The sequence below is a fragment of the Erinaceus europaeus genome, chromosome 2 (genome assembly GCF_950295315.1).
Source record: "Erinaceus europaeus chromosome 2, mEriEur2.1, whole genome shotgun sequence".
NCBI classification, from domain to species: Eukaryota; Metazoa; Chordata; class Mammalia; order Eulipotyphla; family Erinaceidae; genus Erinaceus; species Erinaceus europaeus.
In genome coordinates this window covers 150,961,263-150,984,207 of record NC_080163.1, presented here as the reverse complement: position 1 = coordinate 150,984,207, position 22,945 = coordinate 150,961,263, and the positions used below count along the sequence as shown (strand labels likewise).

The 22,945-nt window shown below is 49.5% G+C and overlaps 1 protein-coding gene across 1 annotated transcript in view; it reads left to right on the top strand.

The window, feature by feature from the left end:
* Positions 1–10,876: 10,876 nt before the first annotated feature.
* The window catches only part of NDRG4 (NDRG family member 4), a 58,072-nt gene continuing 46,003 nt past the window's right edge, over positions 10,877–22,945 (top strand). Inside the window, exon 1 of the mRNA XM_060185437.1 lies at positions 10,877–10,957. Coding sequence (XP_060041420.1) covers positions 10,921–10,957 — 37 coding nt within the window. The 5' untranslated portion in view covers positions 10,877–10,920. The remainder of the gene's footprint in view (positions 10,958–22,945) is intronic.

Sequence of the window (22,945 nt, the reverse complement as noted above, 5' to 3'; positions counted from 1 at the left end):
TGACCCAAAAGAAAAAGAAGATGAGGACAGATGAATCAAGGATTTGATTCTCGGTTAAAACTAGTGGGGAATGTGGAGTGGAAAATTCCTTAAACTTTCCCCTTAAAGAAAAACAGGACCCGACCAGTAAGCCACTAGATGTTTAACCAGACCCTGCATAAGGGCAAGGCTTATCAGGACCTTTGCACAGGGTTTAAGGAAAGCTGTTTACCAGATGGTTGCAATTGATGGCAGAAGGATGTGGGGACAGATACTCTGGCTAAGTCCTATTGGCTGTGTGGTGGTGCGATGTTTAGAATAAGCCCGTGCTTTGCTTTGAGTGGACCCCACGCTTCACTATGTTTAAAATGATTGGATTCCGTGCTTTTCATGGCATGTTATTGGTCGTAGAGTGATAAGGTTATACATTCCCCCTCCCTGAGTGTATTCTGAAATCCTATAAATTGTGTGGTTTGAGCCTTGTTCGGGGTCGAGCCTGGTGGACTGCTGTCAGTCACCTCTCGACCCGGATTCGAATTCGTGAATAAACATCTTTTGCTTCCTTGCAGTGGATGGTGGTTTGATTTTTGCTCGCTAACACTTGTGAAGCGGCATTATTGTTGTATGATCACTTCGCCATTTAGATAGCAGCAAGCTGGGTCAGAACAGAGGCCCTGGAGCCTCCCCACTCCACAACCCCACCCCCACCTCACCCCCACACACACTACCTTTGTTCTAGTTCAATGACTGGCTATGTGAGTGAGCAAGTGCTTTTCTGGGCCTCTGTTTCATGATAAGGTGGAGAGTAATGATAGTACCGAGGACAGCTGGGTCAAGCGTACAGAGTATGTGGCCTGTGCCTGGCACAGGGGCACATGTAAGAGTTGGCCACATCCTTCTTCTGGCAGATGGTCAGCATCTTGGGATGTGCATGGTCTTGGTAGTTATGGATTGAGTTCACGGCTGAAACTCACACCTTAAAATCTCAACCTTCAATGTGGTGGGGTCTTTAGGAGGTGACTAAGTCATGAGAATGGTGCTCTTACAAATGGAGCAAGGGGAGTAGTATCCTGATAGAAGGGGCCCAGAGAGCTCTCTACCTAGTGAGGACACAAATGCAGGCCTGGTAGAAGCCCTTACCTGGCCTCAGCCATTCCCCTGAACCTCCAGGACTGTTGATATAACACACACACACACACACACACACACACACACACACACACAGAGAGACACACACTGCCCTTGTATAGTATTTTGTTACAGCAGCCAGAGCTGCTGGGCTGGTTTTGCAGGCAGGCTGGGAGCCTACCCAGCACAGTAGACTGTGTGCATGGTGTCCCTGATGATCCTGGAGGCAGAGGTAGAGCAGTGCTTCAGTGTCTCTCCTTCTCTCTGTCCCTCTCCCTCTCTAGGTCTCATCTTCAGTCTAGAGGAAAAAAAAAAAAAAAAGGCCACCAGGAGTGATGAAGTCGTGGAGCCACTGAGCCCCAGAAATAACCCTGGTGGCAAAAAAGTGAAATAAAATAAAAATAGGATAAGGAGATTATTCTGGTTTATGAGAGATGGTGGGGTTTAATCCCAAGCACCTTTAGAAACGGAAGAGGGGTAGCGAGTCGGGTGGTAGCGCAGCGGGTTAAGTGCACGTGGCACAAAGCACAAGGACCGGCGTAAAGATCCTGGTTCGAGCCCACGGCTCCCCACCTGCAGGGGAGTCGCTTCATAGGCGGTGAAGCAGGTCTGCAGGTGTCGATCTTTCTCTCCCCCTCTCTGTCTTCCCCTCCTCTCTCCATTTCTCTCTGTCCTATCTAACAATGCTGGCATCAATAACCACAACAATAAAACAACAAGGGCAACAACAGGGAATAAATAAATGAATAAAATGTATAATTTAAAAAAAAAAAAGAAATGGAAGAGGGGAGGGGGTCAGTCGGTAGTACAGTGGGTTAAGCGCAGGTGGCGCAAAGCGCAAGAACCTGCGTAAGGATCCCAGTTCGAGCCCCGGCTCCCCACTTGCAGGGGAGTCAACTTCACAAGCGGTGAAACAGGTCTGCAGGTGTCTCTCTTTCTCTCCCCCTCTCTGTCGTCACCTCTCTCCATTTCTCTCTGTCCTATCCGACAACGATGACATAACTACAGTAACAACAACAATTTAAAAAGGGGAAAATTTAAAAAAAAAATGGAAGAGGGGAAGGTGGGAGATAGCATAGTGTTTGTGCAAAGATACTGTTATGCCTGAGGCTCCAAAGGTCTCCAGCACCATCATAAACCAGAGCTGAGCACTGCTCTGGTAATAGAAAGGAAGGAAGGAAGGAAGGAAGGAAGGAAGGAAGGAAGGAAGGAAGGAAGGAAGGAAGGAGAGAGAAAGGGAGGGAAGGAGGGAGGGAGGAGGTAGGCTGATGGAGAGGAGAGAGAATCAGAGAGATAACAGAATGAGAAAGACATGGCAGCACTGCTTGTTTGAAAATGCAAGAAAGGATGCCTAGGATGCTGACTCACCCACCAGGTGCTAACTCATCTCCCCCTGCTGCCTTCTCCAAGGGAGACGCCTAACCTGTCCCCGCAGCACAGCCTGCTGAGCCAATGACTTAGAGTCATCATCAAACTTGAATCCACCTTGATGCTTGAGACCTCCTAACTAGGCCTCTGAGGCACTAAGACCAAGACACTAAAAGCACTTTTTTGTACAAGTCTTTCCTGATAGAAAGAGGAGTGCTGACAGAAATATTCCAGCTCAGTCAACATTAATCCATGACCATTAAGTGTGCTCCTTGGCACTGAATTCATCTTGGCCGCTGTGAAAAACCACACGCAGGTTTCTTTTCTTTTTTTTTTAATATTTATTTTATTTATTTAGTCCCTTTTGTTGCCCGTGTTGTTTTATTGTTGTAGCTATTATTGTCGTCGTTGATGGATAGGACAGAGAGAAATAGAGAGAGGAGTGGAAGACAGAGAGAGGGAGAGAAAGATAGACACCTGCAGACCTGTTTCACCGCCTGTGAAGTGACTCCCCTGCAGGTGGGGAGCTGGGGGCTTGAACCGGGATCCCATGCCGGTCCTTGAGTTTTGCGCCACCTGCGCTTAGCCCGCTGTGCTATAGCCTGACTCCCGCAGGTTTCTTTTCTTACCAGCCTGAAGGGCTGTAGTCTGAAATGGGTCTCTGAGGGTAAAAGTTCAGGTGCCAGCAGGGCTGCCCTCCTCTTAGAAGCTCTGCAGGAAAAGTGGATTTTCTTCTTTTCTCCAGTCTCCGCAGACTGCATGCCTCATCCTCCCCTCCATCTTTAAACCACCATGCCACATCTCTGGTTCTCTCCCGATTCCCTCTTCCATTGCTTTTTTATTGTAGATTTTATTTATTTGTTTGCTTGTTTTAATTAGAGAGATTGTGAGAGAAAGATACAGAGAGAAAATACACAGCATTACTCAATTCTGGCTTATGGTGGTACTGGAGACTGAACCTGGGACCTCAGAGCCTCAGGCATAGGGATTTTGGGGGGGAAACAAATCATTCTTCTGTCTCCCCAACTTCCCCTCTTCTGTTTTTTTAAATTTATTGTATTATTATTATTTATTAGTTAGTGACAGAACTCAAGAGGCAAAGGGTAGATAGAGACAGAGAGACACCTATAACATTGCTTCGCCATGCATGAAACTTTCCCCTGCAGGTGGGAACCAGGGGCTTGAACCTGGGTCCTTGCACACTGTAACATGTGTCCTTAACCAGGTGTATCACCACCCCCCAATCCCTCCACCCTGACTGAGACCCTTACTCTAGTGTGTGCGCTTCACACCATGTGCACTTAACCCGCTGAGCTATGCCCAGCCCCCCCCCCCCCATTCTATTTTTTTTATTAGGTGTCAGAACTTGAACCAGGGCCTAGTGTCTGGTAAGGTGTGGTTTACCAAGTGAGCTATCTCCTGACCCCTCCTCAGTTTCTATTGCCTGGAATTTGTTTGGAGGTTTGCATTCAACCCAGCTGTTGGCTTGCTGCTGAGGACACTGTGGCCCTGAGAGGACAGTGTGTCCACCTCCACCTCTGGCCTGGTGGCCAAGCACAGGGCTGGAGATGGCATGTGCCTGCTCTGTGGGCAGCTCCAGCCTCAGGTGCAGGTGGGACTGAGACCCCCAAGGAGGCTGATCCTGCAGAAAAGAGGACACAGTTCCCCCAGAACTTCCAAGCAGAGACTGCACAGGCATGTCTGTCCTCTTTGAGAAGAAAGCCTCTGAGGAAGCCGGGTGGTGTAGCACCCAGTTAAGCACACATAGTACTAAGTGCAAGGACCCGTGCAAGGATCCGGTTCAAGCCTCTACTCCCCACCTGCAGGGGGATGGTTCACAAGTGGTGAGGGAGGTCTGTAGGTGTCTAATTTTCTCTCTCCCTCTTTATCTCCCTTCCCCTCTTAATTTCTCTCTGTTCTGTCAAATAAATACAAAAATGAGAAAGGCAAAAAAATGGCTGCCAGGAGCAGTGGATTCGTAGTGCTGGCGCCGAGCCCCAATGATAATCCCAGTGGCAATAAAACAAACAAATAAAAATAGATTCCCCTAAAAAAGAAAAAGAAAAAAAAGGAAGGGGGGAAGAAAGGAAGGAAAAAAGTCTGGCTCTGTTCTTTTCCAGAATGACTTTGAATTCTTAGTTAGATCTAGGAGCTCCCTGGGTCCCTTGAGCCGTGTGCCTGCATCTTCCTCCTCCACAGAGCATAAAACCAGCCGAGACAGACTCCACAGCTCACACTCCTCCAGCTGGAGTGTGGGATTAGAGAAAGGCTTGGGGTGGGGGTCACCCACCACCCTCAAGGCAACTGCCTTTCCTTAGACCCATCCCCATTTCAGGAGAAATTGAGGTAAGGCACTCTTAGTTCTAGCCCTCCTGACAAAATGTAGAGTTAGAAAATTATTTCTGTGATTGCCTTTGCCCAGGCCTGACATGGAGTTTTTAACACTTGAGTAAGTGTTTTTGTTTTGTTGGTTGGTTGGTTTTGGTTTTTTTGTTTGTTTGTTCATTTGCTTTGATTTTTGACTTTTTATTTTAAATTATTTTAGTTAACAGGAAGCTGCAAAAAAAAAAAAAAGGGTACAGAGAGATCCTTCCTTCAGTTTTTCTCAAGTGTTGATGGTAACATCCTGACAAGCACAAGAGCAGAGCCACAGGGCGTAAAATGAGACTAGTAGAACTGGGGAGTTGAGGGGCTGATGCCAACTCCACTCCTCCCCCAGGACTCCTCCAAGTACCTGCATGAGTGTGAAGAACAGATGTGTGTCAGCACCAGCCTGAGTCTCCTAAGAACAATGGAGCCAGCACTGGCAGAGGTCAGAGATCAAGTAAGCAGGCAAAGTTTGGGGTGAGGGAAGTGGGGAGGGGCCTTAGGGAGTCATCTAGATTGGTGGGGGTGTTGAGGGTAGAAAGGCTGAGTCAAAAGTAGATTGCTTGCAACATTACTTCTAGTAAAGAAAAGCTAGAGGCATCCTAAATGCCTAAGAAGCTCGGGTCCGCTAAGGAAATGACGTGCCCACACAATAAAGATAGTGCAGCTATTATAACTATGTTATAGGCAATAATGTTTATCAGGGTAAAAATATCTAATAAATAGGTAAATTAAAAAATCATGGAACACAAAAATATGTTCATTATGATTCTTCGGGACACAAAAAACCTGAAGGGTGTGTCCTCTCCACTCTCCGAATATTAACACAGTAACATTGATTAGCCTTAGGCAATGGAATTATGAGTGATTTTTATTTTATCCCCTCTGCACCCTAAAAGTTTTCTGCTCTACTACATAAAACTACTGGAATTTTTTTTTTTTGGCCTCTATGCTTATTGCTGGGGCTCACTACGAATCCACTGTTCCTGGAGGTCACTGTCCCCTCCCTCTCCATTGTTGTTGTTATTGCTGTTGTTGGACAGCACAGAGAGAAATTGAGAGAGGAGGGGAAGACAGAGAGGGGAAGAGAAAGACTGACTTGCTTCACTGAAGGTGAGGAGCCAGCAGCTCAAACCTGGATCCTTGAGCTGGTCCTAGTGCCTGACCCCCTGGAATTTTTTACTATTTTTTTTTTACTCTGATCAATCTGATCCATCCTCTGCTTGGACTCAGCACAAACTGGAGTGCCACGTGTTCAGAAAAACTTCCAGGGGCATTTTCAAAGGTAGCTAAAGGCAGAGCTAGGGGCAGAGGAGGTGGCAGAGCTAGGGGCAGAGGAGGTGGGGTGTCTGAAGTTACCTAAGGAGAAAGGGCTGGCCTGGAAGAAGGGACTTGACATCTTACAGGAGTAGGAGAGTGTCCCACAGCCTGTCAGGAGCAGGGAGCAGATAATCTGCTGGTTGCCTATGATCCAGAGCCAGGCTGAGTTCAGGCACTCCCTCCTGACAGCTTCCTCACACGGTGCACCTGCACACTTAGTACCTCCCACTGCAATCCACACGCCCTTGCTGAGGGTCAGGCCACAGTCTTCTCAGCTCGGTGCCTCCCTGAGCTTAGCAGGGGCCTAGATGGACCAATGTACCACGGAGGGAGAGGCGGGAGAGATAGTGCCCCTGACACTCACACATACACATTTTCCACTTCTACCTCTAACCAACCTTCTGCAGGCTCTAATTTTCTTCCTCGAGAACTCTAGGAAGTGCTTGTTGACCTCTCCAGGTCCTGTCTCAGATGGATACCTCAATTTCACATCTTAGCACAGTCTGTTCAATACAACAGACTGTTCAATACAGTCTGTTGAGCTGGTTTTCTCCAGCAACCCATGAACCTTAATGCAAGGTCAAACTCCTGCTTAGGCTGCTTCTCCTAAGCACCGACAGCACAGGGCTGGGCACCAGTGATGAGACACTCAATCAATACTTAGAGGAAGGAGTCTCTCTTCTCTCCATGAGGCCATTTGATAAATGATTAGTAGGGGGAGGGATGTTAATAGGAAGGGGAAATAGTTCCTGCCTCCCTCTCCCTGTTAAGAAAGAAGTTTCCATGGCCCCAGGCTCCTTTGCACCTGACCCCACCTGCTAGCTGTTTGTACTTGATCCCAGTCATAGTCACAAGGGGACTGGAGAGGGATGGTGACTCAGCCCAATTCATCACCCCAATGGAAAAACCCAGTCACCTGTCCTCCTGGCAATGAGACTGGAAGTGCCTCTGCATCTGGAAGGGCAGCAAGCCAGATGGTTCTCAAGGTCTTTTTGTCTTTCACCTGCTGAAAATCAGAGATTGACGTCCTCAGGAGCACCACTGGTTGACACTGCAGGCTTGCAGTGTGCTGCAAATCTCAGGACCCTGGAACAGCATATGTGTTGCGTTCACACCATGACCCACCTGTGTCATCTCATAGTGTTATAACAAATCCGCTGCTGTCTGAAGTGGCCACTGGTGATTTCAGGGCCACCCACATGTAGCATGTGTTTCCTTCCAGGCAGAACCTGCTTCTTGAAAGAACTGAGAATACTTCCCAGCTTTTTTGGCAGCTTTGACAGAGCACCTGTTTTGGGCACTCCCTCAATCCTAGAATCTAATACACAAAGAAGCTCAGACCACATGGAATTCATGCTGGTGAGGATATAGTAGTGGTACCACATCTAGATTCAGAGGCAGCTACAGTCCCCATGGGAGGGTCCAGTCATTACCCAGTGATGCCAGCCCTATGCCTGGTGATGGCCGCAGATGAAGCCTATAACATAAGGCCTAGCTTCTGAGACCACATAGGCGAGCCTGTTAGCAAAGTCCTTTCCTGCTAAAGCTAAGCAGAGGTGGTTCTCTGCTTCTGCAGATAAGCCAGACTTGTACATTAGTCTAAGTTTCCAGATGGGAACATGAAGGTTCAGAGAGAATTTGGGGAAGGCTGTGTCCCCTGTACCAGCCTGGGTGCAGATCACTCTTGTCCATTTGGAAAGGAGGAGGGGCAGTCCAGAGAAGGTAGTGATATAGGCAGTATCTTTTAGGTCATTTGATCAAGGTTAGGGGATGTGTCTTAAAGGCTCCTGGCCCAACCCTCAGCTTGGCCTTTGGTTGTGCTCTGCTTTCCTCTGTTGTAAAAAAAAACAAAAAACAAAAAAAAAAAAAACCTGCTATCCAGCCTCCCTCACCCCAAATAGCATTCCTCCTCTGCAGGGGGCTAGAGACAAAGAGAACCTCATTGCCTCAACAGGGACCCCTCTGTGCCTGGCATGAATGGCTCCTCCAAAAGGATCCAGGTTCCAGTGATGGCATCTGGAACCTGGTGATTGAAAAGAGAGTTAACATACGAAGCCAAACAATTTGTTGAGCAATCATGGATCCCAAGCTTGGAATAGTGGAGAGGAAGTGTTAGGGAGGTACTCACTGCAAACTCTAGTGTACTTCTGCTTTCAGGTATATATTTTGCAGTAGTTTATGGGTATGTGTGAACATAAGCTCTCTCTCACAGAAACTGGTGTATATCTAGGTTATGGGACTTTGTTAGAAAGTCAACTACCTGAGATGAAATTAGAGTGTACTATAAAAGGGAAGGTCTCACCCGAGTAATGAAGCTGAAGGGTTGTCATTCCACACGTGAAGTCTCTGGATACAGTCTGAGGTGAAGCATGTTGAGGTGGCAATCGTTGCGTTGGTTAGGTTGTGATGGGCGGATGCAATATTATTTGGTATGGGTTGGGAGAGGCATACGGGAAAGTGGGCCCTATCCAAGGGTTCCAGGACTGGGGGAAGTAGGGGCTCTATAGTGGAGATGTGAGGTTCCTGCTGTCTTAGGGTTCAAAAAGACAATCGATAGTTAATGTTATCATCACAATACTTGGTAATTGGGTTAACTTTGAAAAGTCCTTTTGTTATGGTTTGCTGTACAGTATCCAGTATCTTGTATATAGCTGTGCTATTGGATGCTTCTAATCTACTTGGTCTAGGCTTTTGAGAGAGTCCGCATATCAAATACACAGCCTATATATTAAAAAGATTTAGTTTGTGTTTTGAAAAACTTTGAGACATACAATTGATTTTCCCCCTCTCATATTAATTAACTACTGATTTATGGTGTACATAAACACCATTCCCACCACCAAAAGACTGTGACCCATCCCTCCCACCCACTCCCACCCCCCACTGGCCCAGGGACTTTAGTTCTTAAAGGTCCCTGTCCCAACCCTCAGTTCCACCCTCCACTGTGAGGCCTGACTCCTGGGATTATAAAAGCTATCAATCTCCTTTTAACAAAGTATGTATGTACATATATATAGAACCAGTGTCCTCGACATTTTACATGTGAAGGTTCACTGTAGCATTATTTGACCTCTCTCCATCTCCTTTACAAAGGAGAAAACTGAGAGGCAGGGGTTTTCCCACGGTGAGCCCCAGAAGCACTAAGGAGAACTCCTATGTGGTTGACAGATGTGCCCCCAAGCAGGAGTGTGCACTACAGCCAGTAAATGAAGATGGGTCGTCAACTCCATAGCAGCTAACAGTTTCCAGGCAGCCTAGAGCTGAGAGCAAACTCAGGGTCTCCCCACAAAGCAACCCAGTTAAAAATCCAGTGAGGTGGAAGGAGGCCTACAGACCTCCCTGTCCGTCATTCCTGAGACCTGGACCTGCCAGCTGACCTGGGACCTGCGCCCACACATTCGCTCCATATGGAAAAGGCTGGCATCACCCAAAAGTCACTGGCAGAGCCGTGTGCTAATCTGAGTACATTTCTCAGGCTATCAGATTCCCCTTGTACCTACAGTGGGGCTCAATCCAGACTTTGTTGCTCCCTCCTTTGGGGCAAGTGGTGTAATGACTCTGAGTCCGGCCAGGAGGAGCCTGAGGAAGACACCCACCGCCACTTCTCCTTCCACGGATGGGGGTGACTGCTGGGAAGTAAGGACCCTGGACATACTGGGGGGAGGAGGGCTGAGAACCCTTCTGGGGGGGGGGGCGTCTTTGCCTGGAGATAGTCCCCCTGCATGGGTTCTCCAAGGAGGCCCTCGGAGTCAGGAAGGGGGAGTGGGGTGCGGTGCTCCTGACTGCCCAAGAGGCCCCCGGGAGGCAGCCGGGCACTGGGGGTGGGGCTAGGGCGTGCCGTTCCCGCCGAGCTGCGGCTCTCTGGGGAAGTCGGAACGAAGGCCGAGTGTTGCCCCCTCTTCTCCGGAGAGCCTGGTGCTGCGAGGACGCTTCCTGCGGCTCCTGCAGGAGGTGAGCGCGGGCCGCCCGGGTCTGTCTTCGCGCTGCACCCCCACCCCGCACCCGCTCAGGCTGCAGGCCGCAGCTGAGCGCCCCGAGGCCTCTGGCCTGTGCGGCCCCGAGGCCCTACCCCCTTCTCCCCCCCCCCCCCACACCACCCCTGTGCTGCCTCCCAGCCGCTCCCAGGCGAGGGCTGCATCTAACACCTGAGTCTGCCGCGGCGCGGGGTTCCCCGCCTGCGCTCAGCCTCGCTCCGGGTGCCCTGGGTGAGTCGGCCGCGCCCCCGGGCCAGTCCCCCCCTTATCCGTTCCCTGCGGCAGTCGCCCAGCCCCGGCGCCCCCCGCCCCAGCACCACCCCGCGCACCTTCCCACCCTGGCCACCGTCTGCCTCTGCGGGGGCGGCACTCCCTCCCTCCCAGCCTGTCCGGCGCTCTCCCTCCTCGCCTTAGCTGGGACCCCCGACAGCACAGGCCAGCCCCGCTTCTTTATCGGGGCGGCGTGCGGGGCCCCTCCCGCCCGAGCGTCTGCAAGCCGCCCCGCGCCCCCTCCGCCTCCCCGAGTGCGCCCCGATCAGGTGGCGCCGGTCGCCTTTTAGGGGTGCGCGGCTGTGCAATTGGTGGATTTTTTTAAAACCGTTTTGGAGGGGGGAGCGCGGCGTGGGGGGCGGCGAGAGAGCTCCGAGCTGGGCTGCTCCTTCTGCTCCTGTTCCCGGCTCTGCGGCGCCTTCGCCCGGCTCCCCGCAACCGGCTCCGGCTCCCCGCAACCGGCTCCGGCTCCCCGCAACCGGCTCCAGCTCCCGCTCCCGCTCCCGCCGCCGCGATGAAGCTGCTGGGACACAAGCTTGAGCTGCTGACAGGTACCGCGCGCCCTCGGAGGCGCCGGCCGGGGTACGAGTGTCTCGGCTTCCAGCGGGAAGGAGGAGCCCGGGTGCGCCGCCAGCCCCGGGGCAGACTTGGGGTCGCGCCCCGCGGGGCTCTTCGCCCAGTGCAGGCGACTGGGCTGCGGTGCGTGAGGACTGCGGGGTCCCTCGAGGGGTCCTCCACCCCCAACCCAGTCCCTGACTAGCCGACCTCAAGTCTGGTCCACAGGAGCAGCTCAGAGTCCTCCCTTTCCTGCTGTCGCTCGTCCCCCGCCCTCCCCAAAGGAGACCCAAGGGGGCGGGGGGGGGGGGGGTTCCGATAGCTCGCCTGCCCCGCTGCTTCTTCATCCCCTGATCCTGGGGTAACCCCTGGGCACGTCTCCCTCTCCAGACCAGAAGTTTCTTGCTGGGAGTAAGGACAGGTGGTGGAAAGCCAGACCGGACCCAGAGGACTGGGGGCCCTCGGTCGCGTGGCCTGTCTGGAAGAAGGGCAACTCCTCCCCCCTCACCCCCCCCCCCCCACACACACAGGAGTCTCACTGGCAGGGGCCTGCTGTTGTCAAGTGATTGGAGAAGGATACTGCCGTCCAGAGCAGGCGGCAGGAAACAGCCAACGGGCAGGAGGAGGAGGAGGGAGGAAGGGCACCAGCACAGTGGTTTGTGGCCTTGTCCCTGGGCAGAGGTCGAGGAGAGACCCAGCTGGAGGAAGGAAAATGCAGCACATCTCCCCACCCCCCACCCCCACCCCCCAAGCCTGGCACAAGGAGGTGCTCAACCCTAATATTCTGGATGGGTACTCGGATTCCAGCACAAGCCCACTGTCACCAGGGAGGGTTTGGACCCCGTCTTGGTCTTGGAGGGCTTCAGCTTCTGGTGCAAGAGAACAGTGGCCAGGAGCCCCCTTTACAAGACGGGGAAGGGTGGCTGTGTGTGGAGTGCACTAAGGAAACAGGTTGAAGTCGGAGTGGGAATGGGGATGTGGGGGAGCAGAAAGGTTGGAGCATGTGGCAGCGTTTGAATTAAACCCTGAAAGAGGGAAATGCTATTAATGTGGGGGGTGGGGGGAGTGATGGCCTTCCAGGCAAAGGATGGAGGGACTGACAGGTACACAGGCCCTGAGATGTCAGAGTGTCTTGAACTGGGAGGGATGGGCAGGATTGTGGGGGCTTAGGACCTGGAAATGGGGGTGGGCCAGTCTACTATGGTCAGGTCAACAGCAGCTACTGCCTCCTGACTTGTGGAGAAGGAAGAGTAGGGCAATACTGGAGCACTGGGAATTCTGGTCAGGAGCTCTGTCTGAGCTCTGAGCCCTAGGAAAGCTCACTTTCCCAAGTACTATTCACTTGAGGCAGGCCCTCCCACTTGATTTCAAAGGCCCTGCATAGGCTGCTGAACTCTTAATCCTCTCCTTTGTTGCATGGGAAGTTTTATAGAACCCCCTACATAGAGGATTGAATGCTTGGATCCTCCCCCCTCTTCAATCCCCAAAAAGGCCTGGAGCAGGGATGTGTGTGTGTGTGTGTGTGTGTGTGTGTGTGTGTGTGTGCAAGTACACACACACACACACTGCAGCGGAGGTCCAGGGTTTGGACTCCTGATGCACATGGCCCCATCTTCTGGCTTAGAGGACCTCATTCTAAAGTCTTGCCTCTCTCTGGAATATTCCCTAGCCAGGCTGGAGCAGGACCTCTTTCTATCACTGTAACATTTATAGGTTCCCCCATTGCCCTGGGTGGCATTGCTTCCTTTCAGCTGCCTCTTACCTCTCCAGCTTCCTCCCACCCTCATCTAGAACAGATCTGGGTTCAAATCCTTGCCCCTCTGCTGACCCAGCTATATGATTTCAGACATGTTGCTTAACCTCTTTAATTTCAGCTATCTTGCCTTAGAGGTGGAGCTTGACACAGTAACACACCTGGCCCAGCCTGGTGGCACCCTGCCATCTTCATCCCCCTCTGGTGCCTTGGTCGTGGCTGGATGCTCCTGTAGTAGAGAACCCCACCTGCCCTGGCTTGGCCTCTATAGGGAGTTAGCTCTGCCCCCGCCCCACCTCGATGGATCCCTGCTCACCACATCTGAGAATTTGAACCATCTCTCCTGTGGGTAACGAGCAGGTGGCTCATGATGGCATCGAGCCAGCACTCATATCCGGTCAGGCTCACACAACCCTCCCACTGAAGCTCAGGGTCAGGCATTTTCAACAACCTCCATTTCACTGACCCTTTTTTTGAAACACACTTTCTTAGTTCTTCACAGTTTTCACATTCCTCTATCTAGTTATCATCCCCATTTCACCAGTGAGCTCAGTTGCTTCCTCACATCATACAGCTGAGCAGAGGTGGAGCTGGAGTTTTTATTTAACTTATTTTAAGTCAATTAATTAATTATTTATTATGTATTATTGACACTGGGTTTACTGTTGGAACTCTGATAAATCTACCACTCTCTGTGACCATGTGTTTGCTTTTTTTGTTTGTTTTGTTTTTTACGTTTTTGTTTGTTTGTTTTTGGCCTCCAGGGTTATTGCTGGGGCTCGGTGTCTGCACCACGAATCCACTGCTCCTGGAGGCAATTTCCCCTCTTTTTTTGTTGCCCTTGTTGTTATTTTTTTATCGTTGTTGTGGTTATTTTTTATTATTGTTATTATTGATGTCATTGTTGTTGGATAGGACAGAGAGAAATGGAGAGAGGAGGGGAAGACAGGGAGGGGGAGAGAAAGATAGATACCTGCAGACTTGCTTCACCACTTGTGAAGCGACTCCCCTGCAGGTGGGGAGCCAGGGGCTCAAACCAGGATCCTTACACTGGTCCTTGTGCTTCGCGCCATGTGCGCTTAACCAGTTGTGCTACTGCCCAACTCCCACATATGAGAATTTCACATGAGACATGGAGAGAGGAAGAAAGGGAAAGAGATAGAGAGAAGCCAGAGCACCATTTTGGTACAGGTGGTGCCAGGGATTAAATGAGGAAGCGCAGGCAGGCAAGTCCTGTGCTCTACTAGCTGCGTTATTTCCACAGCCACAGGCTGACTTTATCAGGGGGTGGGGTGGCAACAGAAGAGATACCAAAGCACTCAAACTTTCTCCAGTGAAGTGCAAGCTGGGCCAAACTCTAGGCCATGTGAATGACAAAGCAGGTGCACTATCCAGGTGAGCTATCTTACCAGCCCGAGAAATGGGCTTTAACCCTGTGTGCTGAGCCCAATGACCTCCTGGCCTCCCTGTCCTTTTACTGTTTAGTTTTTAGCTGATCTCCTAGCTGCCCTACTCTTTGCTTTCCTCGCCCTCAAAGTGGAATCATCCTGGTACCTGTCTAGTTCTCTGGCAGTTCGGTGTGAGAGTGTGCCAAACGTTGAGCTTGGGGGCCTCGACACACCCACTAGAGCACACACATTTCCATGATTGCCAAGTCCCAGGTTCAAGCCCCTGGCCTCCACATGCAGGAAGGAAGCATCACAAGTGGTGTAGCAATGCTGTAGGTCTCTCTCTCTCTCTCTCTCTCTCTCTCCCACTCTAGTTGTCTTTCTCTTTGTCGTAAAAAGAAGGGGGTGGAGAATGGCTACTGGGAGTGATAGAGTCACTGCAGGCACCAACCCTCAGTGATAACCTTGTGGCAAAAAAGTAAACTAAAGCAGAGCACAGCATTTGGCAGGTGACTAGCAAAGAGCTATTGTCCCTGAGCTGCCTCCTCAGTGTCCTGGGGTCTCCCACTGCCCCATGCCCTTCCTCCATTTTTGTCTCTAGGCTCTTCAGTCCAGTTCCCTCTGACCTGCATCTCTGGGGACTCCTGCTTTGGCCTCAGGTTCTGTCACATGGGACAAGGTGGGGCATGACAACTGCGTCCTGCCTGTGTGACTACCACAGCTCTGACACTGGGTGGAGAAGCCAGGCACCCCTCACAGACAGGACTGAAAGGTGGTCTGAGTTGTCAGACCCAGTCTGAACAAGGCTTCCTGTTCCTGAGAGAAGGGGCTGGAAGGGACTTTCAAAAGAGCTCACAGTAGCCGGTGCTTGTGGTAGTTAGCATTTTCCAGACTCCGTCGCAGTCTTGCACAGTTTAGGGGGAGGGGAGAGGAGTTCGGGGACCAGAGGATGTGACTTTCAAGATCCACTCCCTTCCTAACCCTCAGCAGATTCTTAACTTCTCTGAGCAGTCCTTGCCAATGAAATGGGAATAGCAATTATTTTGTCATCACTTTGAAAAGGAGCCCAGCACATGGTCATGCCACATGTAGGCTGGCTACAGTCCTCAAAAGGCAGACTCTTGGTGTTCCCACAGCTGGGTCGATTTTAACTGTCTTAGTGTGATATGTGAAATTGGGTTGTTAATCTGTTTGCAAGTGGAAGGTGATGGTTCTTGTGCATTTGTACTCAAGCAGTGAGTTTCCAGGACATTCTGGAATCAGAAGTCTAAAATTGCAGGTGTAGGGCTCTGAAATCATCCCTTGGGCAACTGTGGTATTGAACTGGATGTTAGAGTCTTTTTTTTAAATATTTATTTTATTTATTTATTCCCTTTTGTTGCCCTTGTTGTTTTATTGTTGTAGTTATTATTGTTGTTGTCGTTGTTGGATAGGACAGAGAGAAATGGAGAGAGGAGGGGAAGACAGAGAGGAGGAGAGAAAGACACCTGCAGACCTGCTTCACCGCCTGTGAAGCGACTCCCCTGCAGGTGGGGAGCCGGGGTTCGAACCGGGATCCTTATGCCGCCGGTCCTTGTGCTTTGCGCCACCTGCGCTTAACCCGCTGCGCTACAGCCCAACTCCCTAGAGTCTTTTTTTTTTAAAGAATTTATTTATTTATTCATGAGAAAGATAGGAGGAGAGAAAGAACCAGACATCACTCTGGTACGTGTGCTGCCGGGGATTGAACTCAGGACCTCATGGTTGAGAATCCAGTGCTTTATCCACTGCGCCACCTCCCAGACCAGGAGATTTCTTTTTTAAGGTACTTTGATGTGTGATTAAAAAGTGAGACTTTGCGGGTCTGGGTGGTAGTGCACCTGGTTAAGTGCACACATTATAGTACATAAGGACCCAGGTTTGAGTCCCCACCTGTAGGGGGAAAGCTTCACGAGTGATGAAGCAGTGCTGCAGGTGTCTCTCCGTCTCTCTCCCTATCACCCCTTCCCTCTCAATTTTTGGCTATTTCTATCCATAAATAGATAATAAAAAAATTAAGTGAAACTCTGACCAGTTCTGTTTGGAATTTTGGTGTTGTTTTAGTGTGTGAACTACGTAACACATTCAGTGTCACATACAGCATGTGAATGGTGTTTAACAACTGTCTGGTATGTGGACTCACATCATGCATGTGTGTGATTAGGTGTGTGTGGGGGGCTGTAGCATAGATTTACCCCAGGAGGCTGAAGGTAGAACCCTAAGGTCTCATGCCCAGTGCACCTATCTCAGCAAGCTTCACTGCTTCACTGGGGTGCTGAGATGTGGCAAGAGATTGCTAGGAGGAGAAGAGGGATGAGTGTCCAGGGCTGCTCTTGAGGGTGGGACTCAGGAGATGGCCACAATGTCCCACTGATCACAGGAGGCTAACCTCATACAAATTCCCTAAAGAATTTTTTTTTTGCCTCCAGGGTTATTGCTGGGGCTCAGTGCCTGCACTATGAATCCATTGCTCCTGGTGGCCATTCCCACTCCCCCAATTTTGTTACCCTTGTTGTTGTATTTATTGTTATTGTTCTCATTGCTATTGTTGTTGCTGGACAGGATAGAGAGAAATCGAGAGAGAAGGGCAAGACAGAGAGGGAGAAAGATAGACACCTGCAGAACTGCTTCACCGCCTGTGAAGCAATTTGTGCCATGTGTGCTTAACCCACTGCGCTAACGTCCAGCCCCCCACCAGCTGCATTTTTAGGAGCAAATAAAAACGTGTACAGAGGGGTGGGGAGATGGCATAATGGTTATATAAACATACTCTCATGCCTGAAGCTTCCAGGTTCAATCCCCCGCACCAACATAAGCCAGAACTGAGCAGTGCTCTGGTGTTTCTCTCTCTCTCTCTCTGTCTGTCTCTTTACATCTCTCTCAAAAATAAAATAAATAAGATCTATTTTTAAAAAAACATGTACAGAGGTGACTGTTCAGGGATGTTTGTCTTGTCTTTATTTATAGAAGGAAAAGAGAAACGCTGAAACAACCTAAGTGCTCCATAGCAGAGAGGGTTAATAAGTGGAAGTGCGTACATACCAGGGAACCCCAGACAGCTGCAAATTTTGCCACCAAAGGGTATTTCTCTACCCGAACAGATGTCTCCCATAGAAGTGTAATAATGGCGGTGATGACAGCTCACACTTGCATGGCATTTGCCATGTGCCAGGCACAGTCCAAGCACTTTCTATACATTGGTTCATCCCAGAACTGCCCTATGAGGTAGGTGCTGTTACTGCCCCCAGCTTATACACAAAGAAACTGAGGCCTCGGAGGATTGAATAACTTGCCAAAGATCACACAGATGGGAATAGCTGGCTGGGGAATTTGAACCTGGATACCTAGTTTCAGCGTTCAAAAGATGGTTCAAAACAGTGTTTTCTGGTTTTGTAACGTCCCCCCACCACCACTACCACCACCAGGTTTATTGCTGGGCCTGGATCTCTGCTTAATGAAGCCACTGCTCCTGACAGCTATGCTCCACCGAGACAGGTGGGGTGGGGGGAGTGGGGAGCTGCAGTGCTGCCTCACTACTTGTCCCCCCTTGCAGGTGGAAGCTGAGGGCCTGAACTGCAGTGCTCAGGGTAACATATGACCAGGTACCCCCACTGCCCAGCCTCCAGTGTTTTCTGTTTACAAAATAGAATTCATTTTCTGGATGTAGATTAGCACTGAAATAAAGACGGTAAGGGTATCTGTGAAAATGTTCCCAGTGATTTCCTCTGGTCTTGATAAGATTGTGTTATTTTTTGCTTTCTCCATTTTACTCTTCAACTCTTCTAGTTTGTCTCCTTGAATGAGTATTTCATGAACTTCGAGTTCTGTTTTGACCATGAGAAATTAACAAAGGCACAGGGGAGCATGCTAAATACTGGGGTTCTGATGGATCCAATCCTGTGTGGGTCCTGAAGAGGCAATGAGTCCAGTATGGGAGGGAATTCATTGATGATGAGCAGAAGTGAGGTGGGCTTTCCTTAAGTCTAGGGAAGGAGAGCCCTGTGGGCAAAGGGAATAAATAACAGGGGGAGAAGGTGCGGTGGAAAATGGACTTCCAGAGATACTCAAATCTGAATCCCTAGAACCTGTGAGTATTATCTTAAGTGGCAATGGGGACTTTGCAGATGGGATTAAGTTAGGACTCTTGACATGAGAAGTTATCCTGGAGTGTCCATGTGGACCTTAAATGCAACCACATGTATCCTTTGAGAGAGAGACAGATGTGACCACAGGCCACAGAAGAAAGTGATGTGACACTTGTGGTAGGAGGCTTTCGTTGCTTCACACTGCTGGCCTTGAAGGTGGGGAAAGGGGACTGAAGTCAAAGAATCGGGCTGTCAAAGCAGTGGACTCTTTCCCCAGAAACCTCAGACAAAGAAGTCTTGCAGACCATGATTTTGGCCCCGTGCAACTAACTTCTGACTCTGGAACTAGGGGGTTATTTATTTATTTTATTTTTCCTCCAGAGTTATCAAATAACATTATATACATATCAAATAACATAGATGGTAAAAAAGGAAGAAATGGCCACCAGTAATTCAGTAGTGCTGACACTGATCCCTAGCCATAACCCTAGTGGCAGTAAAGAGAGAGGGAGGATAGAGAGAGAGAGAAAGGGAGGAGAGAGAGAGAGAGAGAGAGAGAGATTACTTGTGTGACACTTGTGGAAAATAGAGACCATCACTGAGCAAGACACATAGACTGGAGGTCCTGCCCAACACTGTTAGGACAGGAAAACCCTCATTGCCCGACTCCCCTTTTCTTCCTCTTCAGGGCCTTGGAACTCATGTCTGTACCAGCCAGAATGAACTTGCACCCTAAGTTCTGTAAAAAATTCCACTGAGAACCCGTGTGAATTTTTAAGTAATTTTTAAATGTGTGATTAATAGTGGTTTACAACCTTGTAAGTTTATATTTCCACTGCAACCACTAAAATTCTGTGACCCCCCACCCTCCCAATGATAACCACCATAGTTCTCACAAAGTCTTAGAGTTTGTTTACTTCTGGCTTGTTTGTTTTGCAAAGCCCACATGAATTTTCATTTTCTCTGGTGTGGAAAGGGGAGCCTGACAGGGCTGCTGCTGTGTGTCTGAGGGTATAACCTAGGCAGTGAGAAAGGAAGGAGCCCCAGTTTTCTTGAGGGGGACAGAGGATGTGTTTCTGGATGTCATTTCTCCAGATTAGGGGCTCTGTGGCCAAGTCTAAGGATTGAGGCCCTGGGGATCATTATCTGTGATCCAGAACCTGCTTCCTGCTGGACTGATGGGACTTGACAGTGCCTTCACACCAGTGTCCACATGAGTGCTCTGGAGAAGAGCCATTTCCTTGGGACCTGGGAGAGTGCAGTGAATTTGATTGGCTTCCTTCAAGTTTGCCTGGAAGACTCTGTCCTGTCCCACCAGGAACCCTGGCACAAGCCTTTTCTTCCTTTGTGGAGTTCGGGCTCTGAGCCTGCTACTCTCAAAGACCTCACCAATTCCACAGCTTTGCTGAGAATTCAGCCACATGAAAGGGGGGTCATGGGCAGGGGTTGGTACTGAAGGGCCTTGAAGTCAGGTGGTCATCCCAAAGGACTGTGTTCCAAGATGTCCTGAGAGAGTGCTTTTTACCTTCCCAGTTTTGGATTAATTTTGGCAAGAAAGAACTACTTGAGTGGACCTTGGTGTTGCCATTTGGGTGTGGTGGGGAGTCCTGCCTCCAAGCCTAAGAATGCTCTGATCACCACAGGAGCAAGTGGAGAGCTGGGCCTCCCTCAGCCCCACCAGACTGTACAACATAGAAAGACCTTAAGCATTAAGATAAATCTTGGGTATAAATGACAGAAACCAGGGGGCTAGATGGTGGTACATTCAGCTAAGCACACATAGTCAGGACCCGCACAAGGAACTGGGTTCCAGCCCTGCTCCCCACTTGCAGTGGATATGCTTCACAAGTGGTGAAACAGGTCTGCAGGTGTCTCTCTTTCTCTCTTTCTTCTTTTTTCCTTTCTTTTTTTTGTACCAGAGTGCTGCTCAGCTCTGGCTTATGGTGGTGTAGGGGATTGAACCTGGGACTTTGAAACCTCAGGCATGAGAGTCTTTTCGCATAACCATTATGCTATCTACTGTCCACCCATCTTTCCCTCTCTTCTTTTAAAGTATTTTTAATTGTCTTAATTTTCAATAAAATAAAGACAGCCAGGAAGGCAGATATATATATATAGGGGGGAGAGGGAGAGAGACAGAGGGACACCTGCAGCACTGCTTCACCACTCATGAAGCTTTCCCCCTGCAGGTGGGGACCAGGGGGTTAAACCTGGGTCCTTGTGCATTGTAACATGTGCACTGCACTTATCCAGGTGCACCACACCCAGCCCCCCATCTCTCTCTATCTCCCCATCTCTCTCAATTTCTCTCTGTTCTATTGAATAAAATGATGGGGGGGGGGAATAAAATGACCGCCAGGAGTGGTGGATTTGTAGATCTGGCACCAAGCCCCAGTGATTGGAGGAAATAAATAAATAAATAAATAAATAAATAAATATAAAAATAAGTGAAAGAAACCAAACTTACACAATGAATGGGAACTACTGATGTGCATGGGATCACTCAGGGAAAGCAGGCTCTGTCTCTGCCATACCTATTAGGTCCCTTCTGTGCTGGTTTGGTTGAGGCAGGCCCTTCCTCATAACGCTAAAATGGCTGCTAGCTCACAGATGAGCCATAGAACCCCAGATAAGAATTTCTCTTGGGAGTCGGGCTGTAGCACAGCGGGTTACGCACAGGTGGTGCGAAGTGCAAGGACCGGCTTAAGGATCCCGGTTCTAGATCCCAGCTCCCCACCTGCAGGGGAGTAGCTTCACAGGCGGTGAAGCAGATCTGCAGATCTTACTCTCCCCCTCTCTGTCTTCCCTTCCTCTCTCCATTTCTCTCTGTCCTATCCAACAACAACACCAATAACAACAACAACAATAAAACAAGGGCAACAAAAGGGAATAAATAAATAAAATAAAAAATAAGTTTTAAAAAATTTAATAATAAAAAAAAAGATTTTTCTCTTGCCCAGGGTTCCAACAGAGTCTGGCTGCTTTCTATTCTGAACTATCTGGGAGACCATGTTATATGCAACAGCCATACCCCTTCACCTACCTCTCTTGACAGGGCTGAGAGTAGAAGGTTCTCTGTAAGTAAAAATGCACAGTAGGAAAGCTGCTTGGGGGGTTGGGTAGTAGCGCAGCAGGTTAAGTACACAGGGCGCAAAGCCCAAGGATCGATGTAAGGGTCCCAGTTCGAACCCCCAGCTCCCCACCTGCAGGGGAGTCGCTTCAAAGGCAGTGAAGGAGATCTTTCTCTCCCCCTCTCTGTCTTCCCCTCCTCTCTTGATTTCTCTCTGACCTATCCAACAACAATGACATCAACAACAACAATAATAATAACCACAACAATGATAAAACAACAAAGGCAACAAAAGGGGAGAAAAAAAGCCTCCTGGGGGAGGTGGGTTGCCTCCCCTTTACCTCTGTGGATCTTGCACCAAGATCCAGAGCAAGTGTATCTTTGTTTCTGGGAAACTTGCCAAATGAGGCAAAGAGGCACAGCTGAATTGAGATACCTGGTTTAAACAAACTTGAGAATTTGTAGCCCCAAGTGCCAGGCTGAGCTTTTTAACTGCTTGATGTAGGTGATGGTTACAGTGTTGATGAAGTTGCTGTGAGCTTGTGGGGCTGGTTAGCAGGAACTTGGCGGCCTCCCGATGGAAGAGAGAGAGGAGAGACTTGCTTCATAGGTTGTGTGACTCCTTTTCCTGGAGCCAAGCTGCTGTTCTCTGCTTTTATTCCTCTAGCATGTTAAAGTGGGTCTCCCAGAAACATGAAACATTTTCCTGGACATTACAGAAAACCCAGAATGTTAATAATTGAGCAAGATTTTTAAAAAGGAATATCTCTTTCTTTCACAGAGTATAGAGATAGACCACCCAGAATCAGTTTCAGGTACCTACCCTCTTTCTAAAATTACCACTCTACTGCATTCAGTGTCTCACCTCAGAGTCCAAAAATGGCTGTTCAAGCTCCCACCATCACATCTGTATTCCAGTCAGAAGAAAAGAGAAAGAAAGGGTTGAAGAACAACAGCAGGTCACCTTCCTTGAAGAGCAGCACCCCAGAGTCATGTATTTCTGCTTTCGTCTCACTGGTAGAATGCTTTCTGATGTTCAATCATAGATAGGCTTTATTTCCATCGTCCACCTGCCCAGCTAAAATGCAGGAATCTTGTTAATAAGGAAGAAGGCCAGAACAGCAAAGGAAGAAGGGGAGTGACTAGCTACCTCACACAGTTTTGCCGGAAGCTGCCCAAATGGAATCTGTTATTGGAATTCCAGTTTTGGTCTGCTCCTACCCATGATGGGGGTGGGGGGTCTGGAAGTCTTTCAGGTCTGTGTTTGAGGCATGGAGTCATGTTGTGTGTGGAAACAGGGCTCCCACACTGGTGCTTCAATAGGAAGGTGCTTTAGGAAAGAGCTGAGACGCACATTGTCTTGATGCCGATGAACATCTCTAAAGTGTGATCTCTGTTGGTGAGGTGGCCCCAGGACTGCTGTCACTGAACTTGTATGTCACATACACCAGGATTTGCAGACTGATGTCAGCACCTGCAAGGGCAGTGCTGGGGTGGGTTGTGAGGCCCTCCTGGGAATGGCTTGCCCACCAGTGTCCTAGATGTCAGGGAGCCAGGCAGTGTGGAAAGCATGGCAGCAAAGGCTGATTTGTACACATTGCATCCCAAAGAAGTGAAAAAGCTTTAGGAAAGCCATAGATGACAGATTTCGCTTCCATTTTTTTCTTTTT